Source organism: Notamacropus eugenii, chromosome 2 (assembly GCF_028372415.1).
Source record: "Notamacropus eugenii isolate mMacEug1 chromosome 2, mMacEug1.pri_v2, whole genome shotgun sequence".
Lineage (NCBI taxonomy): Eukaryota > Metazoa > Chordata > Mammalia > Diprotodontia > Macropodidae > Notamacropus > Notamacropus eugenii.
In genome coordinates this window covers 383544270-383554614 of record NC_092873.1, presented here as the reverse complement: position 1 = coordinate 383554614, position 10345 = coordinate 383544270, and the positions used below count along the sequence as shown (strand labels likewise).

Genomic DNA, 10345 nt, shown 5'->3' with positions numbered 1-10345 from the left:
GATACTCCAGAAGGCAAAAGAGTTTGGAACAGAACAAGGAATCAACTACCTGGAAAAATTGAGCATAATCTTTCAGGAGAAAAGACAGGTATTCAATGAAATAGAGAACTTTCAATCATTCCTGATGAAAAGATCAGAACTAAATGGAAAATTCTATCTACCAATTCAAGACTCTAGAGAAGCATAAAAAGGTAAACAGTAAAGAAAACAAGACAAAACAAAATGTTATTCAATGAGGTTAAATGTTTGTATCCTCATATGGGAAGATAATACTTCTAATTCTTGAGAACTTTATCTTTACTAGGGGAGTTAGAAGGTGTACACATAGACAGAAGGTATGGGTATAAGTTGATTTTGATGTGATGATATAAAAACAATTAAGGGATAAAAAAATTATATTGGAAAAAAGCAAAGGAGAAGCAAAATAGGGTAAATTATATCACACGAAGAGGCAGAAAAGACCTATTACAGTAGAGGGAAAGAAGGGAGAGGAGTGAGCATTGTTTGAACCTTACTCTCATAGGATAGAATATTTCTAAATGCTGACATAAATAAAATAGAGAAAGAGGAGATCAATAAATTGGGTATGCAATTGAAAAAGCTAGAAAAGGGACAAAACAAAAATCCCTAACTAAACACCAAGTTATAAATTCTGAATATCAAAAGACAGAGCAATATAATGAAAGTAAGAAAATTATTGAGCTAATAAATAAAACTAAGATCTGGTTTTATGAGAAAGCCAATAAAATAGATAAACCTAAGATTTTGATTAGTTAAAAATTTGATTTTGATTTTAAAAAGAAAGAAGAAAACCAAATTAGCAATATCAAAAATGAAATGAATGAATCCACTACCAATGAAGAGGAAACTAAAACAATGATTAGAAGTTATTTTGACCCAAACTGTATGACAGTAAATCTGACAATATAAGTGAAATGGATGAATGTTTATAAAAAAATGAATTGTCCAAATTAGCAGAAGGGGAAATAAAATACTTAAGTAACCCCATTTCAGAAAAAGAAATTCAACAAGCCATCAATGAACTCCCTGAGAAAAAAATCACCAGGGCCAGTTGAATTTACAAGTGAATTATACCAAACATTTAAAGAACAATTAGTTCCAATACTATATAAACTATTTGGAACAATAGGATAAAAAGGAGCCCTACCAAATTCTTTTTATGACAAAACATGGTGCTGATACCTAAACTAAAAAGAGCCAAAAGAAAGAAAGAATATTATAGACCAATTTCCCTAATGGATATTGAGGTAAGAATTTTAAATAAAATATTAGCTAAGATATTACAGCAATTTATCATGAGGATAATACACTACAACCAGGTGGGATTTATACCAGGAATGCAGGGCTAGTTCAATATTAGGGAAATTATCAACATAGTTGACCATATCTTGACAAAAACTACTGGGAAAACTGAAAAACAGTATGGCAGAAACTAGGTGTAGACTAACATTTTACATCATATGCTAAGATAAGGTCAAAAATGGAACACAATTTAGTTATAAAGGGTGATATCATAAGCAAATTAAGAGAGCAAGGAATAGTTTACCTGCCAGATCTAAGGAGAAGGGAAGAATTTATGATCAAACAAAAGATAGAGAACATTTTGAAATGCAAAATGGATAGCTTTGATTACATTAAAGTAAAAAGATTTTGCATCAACAGAGCCAATGCAACCAAGATTAGAAGGAAAGCAGAAAACTGGGAAACAATTTATACTTCCAATGTTTCTGATAAAGACTTCATTTCTAAAATCATAGAGAATTAAGTCAAATTTATAAGATTACAAGTCATTCCCCAATTAATAAATGGTGAAAGGATTTAGAGAGCTTTCTGATGAAGAAATGAAAACTATCTATAGTCATATTAAAAATATTCTAAATCACTATCGAATAGAGAAATACAATTTAAAACAACTCTGAGGTACCATCTCACACCTATCAGATTGGCTAATGTGATACAAAAGGAAAATGATGGGTGCTGGAGAAGATGAGGGAAAATTGGAACACTAATACATTGTTGGTAGAGTTGAGAACTGATCTAATCATTCTGGAGAGAAATGTGCAACTATGCCTACAGAGCTATAAAATTGTGCATACATTTTGATCCAACAAATACCACTACTAGGTCTGTATTCCAAAGAGATCAAAAAATAAGAGAAAAGGACTCACATTACAAAAATATTTACAGCAGCTCTTTTTGTGGTGGCAAAAATTGGAAATTGAAGGGTTATCCATGAATTAGGGAGTAGCTGAACAAATTGTGGTATATGAATGTAATGGAATACTATTACGGTATAAGAAATGATGAAGAAGCAGATTTAAGAAAAAACAAAAACAAAAACCTGGACTGACATGAACTGATGCTCAGGAAATTGAGCAGAACGAGTAGAACATTGTACACAGTAACAGGAACATCGTGTAATGATCGATTTTGATAGACTTGGTTCTTCTCAGTAATACAGTACTCTAAGACAATTCCAAAAGAATCATGACAGAAAATACTATGCATATCTAGAGAAAGAACTATGGAGTCTGAATGTAGATCAAAGCATACCATTTTCACCTTTTGTTGTTTTTTTCCTTCTTTTGGTTTTTCCCTTTTGTTTTGATTATTCTTTCACAACACTACTAACATGAAAATATGTTTGATATGATTGTACATGTATAACCTATGTCAGTTTGCCATCTTGGGAAGGTCAGAAGGGAGGGAGGAAGGTAAGGAGAAAAATATTTCAACTTACCATCTCATAAAAGTGGATATTGAAAATTTTCTTTACATGTAATTGGAAAAAATAAAATCCAATTAAAAAGAAAAAAATTTAAATGATAACTTTATTTTATACCTAAAAGGAATAGCAAATTGTACATAAAAGATTTGCAGTTTCATGTGCAATTATTTTTTATTATACTACACTGTGAAGATACTTTGTTTTATCACATAAATTAAAAATTAATTACAAAAAAATTTTAAAGTATGATCCTTATCCAGATAATTATTTACCCCAAATGGAACTCGTTGTGACAACCTCTTGAGAATAATAGATAAGTAGGAGATTAATCAATTGATAAACATTTATTAAACACCTACTATATGTGGGACCCTGTGTCAAGCTCAGAAATTAGCTTTAATAGCTTAAAAGTACATTTAGATTTTTTTAGGACATCCTGTCTACCTAAATAACTCTAATTCAAGATAAAATGGGATGAGGAGTGAGGAAAAGCCTTCATAACATCTTCATTTATGAAAATCACTTTCAAATTGAGGGAAAAGTGATGAAAGAAGGTTTCATGGAGAGGGCACAGTATGTATGGTGTCGTGAGGAAAGGGGTTGGTAAATCAAAAAGTGCTACGGAAATGTGATCATTCACAGGATTGATATAGAGTTGTAAGGGACCTTAGTCATCCAACCCCTTCATTTTGTAGGTAAGAAAATTGAGACAGAGAGATTAAGTACCTTGAGGTCACACAGGTAGTAAGTAGCAGAGCCCAAATTTGAATTCAAGTCTTCTGAATTCAAAGCTAAAGCTAGTCTTTTTTTAAACTTTATTATACTTTATTACCCTTTTTTACTCAGCTTTCAGTTATTATTTGATAGTTATAATTATTAAAGTTTTGATTCTGCTACTCAGCAGCTAGAGCAGGGAAAGGCAATCTCTTCAAGCATCTTTTTCATCATCTGAAAAATAGGAACATGCATGACCAAATAGTTGTGAAGAACGTATCTTGCAAACTGTTGTAGCATTCTCTCTCATTCTACAACTCTGCAGTGAGTATGACTGAAGGTCATCTCCTAACAGTACAAGTTGATGGGGAAAAAAAAAACAAACCTGGAGCGGGGGATCTGAAGGGATCATGCCTGTGACTTTGAGGTTGTCAGCGTGGAAATGGTACTTTCAAAAGAGAATGAATGAAAAATAATAATACATGAAAAGATTGGGGCACTAATTAACTGTTGGTGGAATTGTAAACTGATCCAATCATTTTGTAGAACAATCTGAAATTATGTCCAAAGAGTTATTAAAATGCCTATTCCCTTTGACTAGCAATATCATTACTAGGTCTACTTCCCAAGAAGATTAAGGGAAAGGTAAAAAGAACCTATATCTTCTAAAATATTTATAACAGCTTTCTTTGTCATGGCAAACAATTGGAAATTGTGTGGATACCCATCAATCAGGGAATGATTGAACAAATTGTAGTATATGATTATGATGGAATGATTAGCTCCATGATCTTAGAAAAACATGGATAGACTTCCACAAAATAGTGAAGAACGAAATGAGAAGAACCAAGAGAATGTTACAGACAGCAGCAACAATATTGTTTTAAGAACAACTCTTAGTGACTAAGTAATTTTGACTATACCCAAACTAACTACAAAGGACATATGAAAGGCAATGCTATCTGTATCGAGAGAAAGACCTGAGAAATAGATGTATAGAATTGCTTTACATATATGTACATGTGTGTGTACATATATGTATACTCATAGATACAAACATACACATATTTATGACTAATGGTAGCCAATTTTAAGGTTGGGGGAAAGGAAGAAAAAAAGGGAAAAAAGAAAGTTACATTATAATTTTATGATGTATTTAAAAAGAATTGCAAGTTGTACATAATAGATTTGTAGTTTCTTGTACCAAAAAAAAAGTGAATGAGAGAAAAGGCAAAAATGGTGACTAGGATGTAAGTGCCCTTTAGCCACTTTTCCTGGTTAAATGTTTGATGGAGAGATCTAAAGCTCTTGGAGACCATTAGCCAGAAACAAATGCAGGAAGTAAGTTCACTGAGTCATACCAGGAGCAGAGTTGTATCAGGTTCATGGAAAGCAGAAAACAATGGCAAGGTGAGGCCATTACAACACTGTGCAAAAACTGTTTTTCCTTTATTGAGGGGCTGATGGGTCCCTCACACACTATCCACATTCCCCGTCACTAGCCTCCAGGATCTGGTAGGAACACAACGAAGTATCTTGGATTGAATGATTAAAACTGGTGGCTTTGTGAATGGATTAATGAGAGTTGTTGAACATTAGTGATACTTTTGATTTAACAGTTTTTTATTGTTTTAATTAACTTTATTTTAATTATGTGTGGAGGCTTGAGTAATTAGGGAGCACAAAATGGATCAAGATGGTGGGAAGAATTTTTCCTAGAGCTGGATGGAAGCATTCCATGAGCTTTGATTGTACCTTTTAAGTGTATAGGGTACACTTAAAACTCTCCCAACATGAAAGGTAACAGTACCCATAAAAGGATGAACCCATGGGAAAGGGTTGCTATCTCTCTGAGAGTCAGAGAGATCTTTGAACTTACTGAAAATTTCCCTCTGTTCTAAAGAGGTATTCTTGATAAGTGGGAATAAGTATGAACACTACACTCATAATCTTTAGCAGTTTAAATGCTATGTATGTAATACAGTATGAAAGAAACACATATATAGTACCTACTATGTGCCAGACACTATACTAAATGTTTTACAAATATCTCATCTGATCTTCACAACAAATCTGTAAAGTAGGAATTATTTGTCCTATTTTACAGTTGAGGAAACTGAGGCAAATAGAGGTTAAGTGATTTGCACAGAATCACACACCTAGTGTCTGAAGTTAAATTTGAACTCAGATCTTGCTGACTATAAATAAGCTCTCTATTACATCATCCAGCTGTGCCAAATATAAGTTGAGTTGTGATGATGATGATGACTGGTGACGATGACAATTGAGGCTTAAAGTGATTTCTACATAACAATCCTTCAGGTAATACATTATTTTCCCCATTTTAGAGATGAGAAAATATAATCCTGAGGAGTTTAAATAACTTGACCAGGGTCATACAGGTAGTAAAAGGCAGAATTCAAACACAGGTCTTATGACTCTAAAGCATTTTATCTCTTATTACCACTCAATTAAAATTTCTTTTTCATGACCCATAACTCAATAATAAAAACCAGAAAGTATTCCTTTGTGTCTGATTACACGCCTATTTTGGAGTCTTAACTTCGCTGTGATCTGGAAACCTAATGGGGAAAAAGGGTGGGGAACATTTCCTTAATAAAGCTCATGGGGAAAGAAATTGTTTTCCTTCAGAATTACAGTCACTAATGGGAGAAAACCACAGTAGAGAACATTTTCTTGACCACAGTATTCTCTGAGGAAGCTGTTGATCTACTCATAACTACTGCACTAGTTGGGCTGAAGAGACAATGGGGCGGTAGAGATACAGTGAGAAGAGCGTAACTCCACCCAAACTGGTAAAGGTAAGTCTTAGATGCAATGCAGACTTTGTTTCCAGGATGGTTCCCAAGTTGGGGGTGACAGAATATTCCTGCAGTGCTATGGAGAAGAAACCTACACAACTGAGACCTTTTTGAAGGACACAAACGTAGGTGGATTTGAGAAGCACCAGCTCAGGTCATGTGAGTAGATAGATGAAGGATTGGGAGAAGTGGTAATGTCCCATAATTCTACTGTTAGGAAACAAAGAAAATAACAGGAACACAGAGAAATCCTGAGAAGCCATAAGCTCATAGATCTGGGAGTAACTCAGAGGTTATTTTTTTTTTCTAACCTCCTCATACTTCATCAGAAGAAATTGAGTCTTAGGGAGGAAAAGGCTGAACTCAAAGTCACACACGAATTATCAGACACAGAATTCAACCTTTGACATTTAGATCCAGTATTCTTTCCTTTATACCACTGGTCTAGCACATTTCTTGGTTTGCTGGACTTGGATAATTTTGATTTTTTTTCCCCCACATATACAGATGGTTGTCTGGTGCTTTCTATGTTTAGTAATGACAATAAAGACAATAATTATAGCAATAATAATAGATAACATTTATTTAGTGCCTGTTTTGTGCCAGATACTGTGCTAAAGTGTTTAGAAATATTATCTCATTTGATCTTCATAACAATCATGGGAGGTAGGTGCCAACATATCCTCATTTTGCAGATGAAGGAAGCTGAGGGAAACAGAGGTTAAAGCAACTTGCCCAGGCTCACGTAGTTAATAAGTACTGGAACAACATTTGAACTCAGGTGTTCCTGACCTCAAACATGGATCAGTTATGCCACCTACAAGAGAATATTTTATTAAGCAGGTTCCCATCAAGGTCTGATTATTTTTTAATCCAGGTCAATAAACATCATCAGTAAAGAGATAACATATACCAAGGAAAGTCATTATGTTGATGGATTCATTACAGGTCTTCTCTTTCCTCCCTTTCAACCTTCCTCCAAACCCAAATCTATCTTCAAGGGAATAGGCTTTTTGAATTTCACACAATATTTTAATGGGAATATGCCTCAGAGATAATCTTGTGCAACCCATACCTGAATAGAAATAATCTCCACAGCATCTTCAATAAGTGTCCAATAAGCATTTGTTTCAAGGAAGTGATATGGGGAGCCTATTACCACCTATTTCACTTTCATATGGCAAGAATTATCAGAAAATTTTCCCCTATATGTGGTTTCGCTTTGCTTCTTTTCAACTTCTACACACTGCCCCTACTTATGCCTTTTGGGACCAAGGAGAACAGACTTATTCCCACTTCCACATAATGACCCTTCAAATATATAAAGAAAGTCTTCCTGCTCTTACTAAATCTTCTCTTCTCCATATTAATATCTCTAACTCCTTCAACTCCTCCCCATATGTCAGAACTCCAGACCATTTGGCATCCTGGTTGCCCTCTTCTGGATCTGCTACAGCTACTATCATGTCTTTTCTAATATGTGATTATCAACTAAGGTCTGAACATGTCAGAACACAGTGTGCCTGTTATTGCCTTCATTCTGTACACCTTACCTCTTATTGTTATAAAATTCTCTTTATCTTTTTTGGCAGAGGGGATTGCTAGTTCACATCATTGACTCCTTTTGAGTCTGCAGTTTACTAAAATCCCCATATTTTATTTTTTTCCTGTAAATTGCTTTCTAGTCACACCTCTTCTGCCATTACTTAGGATCATAGAAGCCAGAAAGAGAGCTGGAAGGGACCTTAGAGGGCATCTAATTTAACCTCTTCATTTGGTAGTTAAGGAAATTGAAACTCATCAGTGTTAACTGACTTGCACAAGGTTATGTAAATGTTAGAAATGGCAAAGCAATATTTTCAACTCTGACCTTTTGACATAAAATACAACACTCATTCTGCTATACCATCTGCCCCCAAGATTGTGTAATTGCTTTTTGGAACACAAGTATACGACTTTACACTTATCTCTATTAGATTTTATTTGATGTGGTTCATACCAATGTTCTAAACTCTGGAGACTTTCTTCCTTTAGAGTGTATGTTATTTCTACTGTCTTTATAGATCATATGTAAATTTGATTAATTTATTTTGGAAGGTTCTAAACGCTGCCCTGACAACTCCTGACTTTCTCCTTTTTAAGTGCTTACCTCTGACCTTACACATTGCTCTCTTCCCCAATCCTGCTAGACGCTGCTTTACCTCTAATCCTCTAATGGTGACCAAGTCAGCATTAGCATTTACGCTAAGTCTGGTGATAGCATCCATAACTCACAAAACCTTCATCATAAGAGAATATGGAGAGATATCATGTACCTCTGCTACTTCTGAATTTAACATTTACTTTGGTAAGAAATGTTCTCAGCCTTTTAAACTAAATTTGGAGTCTTATTATTACAAGCAGTTACATAAATGCATTTAGCAGAGATGAAGATTTTAGCTTTGATTGTCAAGATAAAAATCAGGATCATAAACCTGGAAATGTATTTGTTCATCTCTCTCTCTCTCTCTCTCTTTCTCTCTCTGTCTCTCTCTCTCTCTTTCTCTCTGCTTTAAAATGTGAACCTTCTGAGGATATGGAATGGAAAAACCAGACAGGAATATCTGAGTTTGTCTTCTCTGGGTTCCCCCGGTTCCAAGATGGTGGCTTCTTGTTTTTCATCCCTTTGCTCCTTATGTACATGTTTGTTGTCATTGGGAACCTCATGATTTTTATTGCTATAAATCTGGATGCCCGACTCCACAACCCTATGTACAATTTCATTGGCATCTTCTCCTTCCTGGAGATCTGGTACACCACAGCCACAATTCCCAAGATGCTCTCCAACTTGATCAGCGACCAGAAGACCATCTCCTTCACTGGTTGCCTCCTACAGATGTACTTTTTCCATTCTCTTGGAAATTCTGAGGGCATATTACTGACTACAATGGCCATTGATAGGTACATTGCCATCTGTAACCCACTCCGCTATCCCGCCATCATGACACCTAGGCTGTGTGGCCAGCTGATCACAGGTTCCTGCATTTTTGGTTTTCTTGTGCTGCTCCCTGAGATCATATGGATTTCCACCTTGCCCTTCTGTGACTCCAACCAGATTCATCAACTCTTCTGTGACTTTGCTCCTGTGCTGAGATTGGTCTGCACAGATACATCCATGATTCTAGTTGAGGATGTGGTTCATGCTATTGCCATCTTAACTGCTGTGTTGATCATTACCCTCTCCTACATCCGGATCATTGTTGTGATCCTAAGTATCCCCTCAGCTGAAGGCCGCCACAAAGCTTTCTCTACATGTGCCTCTCATCTCACTGTCTTCATAATGTTCTATGGCAGTGTATCACTCATGTATCTACGCTTCTCAGCCACTTTCCCACCATTCTTGGATAGGACCATTGCTGTCATGTTTGCTGTTCTTGCTCCCTTTTGTAATCCTATTATCTACAGTCTGAGGAATAAAGACATGAAAGAGGCCATCAGGAAACTCCTTTCTCCTCAAAAGGCATTCAGCATGTCAGGGAGTTAATTCTGAGTCTTATACACCTGTTCGAAGGGGGCCTCTTTCTCTAATACTGAGCTAGATTCCTTTATAAGTTATTCCCTGAAATCATGTTGTTTTGTTTGCTTGTTCTCTGATCAATGTTTTTCTTCTTTTAGTCTGAATCTTGGGTCTCTGATTTGGAGGTTGGTGGGATAATGAGAAGTATTCTAAGGATTGGGAAGCTGGGCAGAAGAAAATTATTTTCTTCTAAAATTTAAGAATAATTAAGGTTTTCTATCCTTTTGAAATTCTAGGTGGTTCATTGTTGTGACCTGTGCAGTCACCTGGGCTAAATAATAATCAATTTGTTATATTGATTTCTCAGAGATTTTTCCTTTAATTCTTTCCATTTATTGGCACAACACCCCTACAAAATGTTACAAGATGAGTAGAGATTGTTCTTATGTAGCAAATGAGAAATAAGTCTTAGAAGGATGTAAGGATTTTTTTCTTTTTAAAATTTATTTAGACTCAACAGCCAGAACGCAAATACAGAATAGAGAAAAGAAACAAAAACATATC

General features: G+C 35.2%; 1 protein-coding gene across 1 annotated transcript; it reads left to right on the top strand.

The window, feature by feature from the left end:
* The first annotated feature begins 8860 nt into the window (after positions 1 to 8860).
* On the top strand, positions 8861 to 9808 carry LOC140524078 (olfactory receptor 6K3-like). Its single transcript, XM_072638581.1, has one exon. The coding sequence runs from the start codon at positions 8861 to 8863 to the stop codon at positions 9806 to 9808; it is 948 nt and encodes a 315-aa protein (XP_072494682.1).
* Positions 9809 to 10345: the final 537 nt, after the last annotated feature.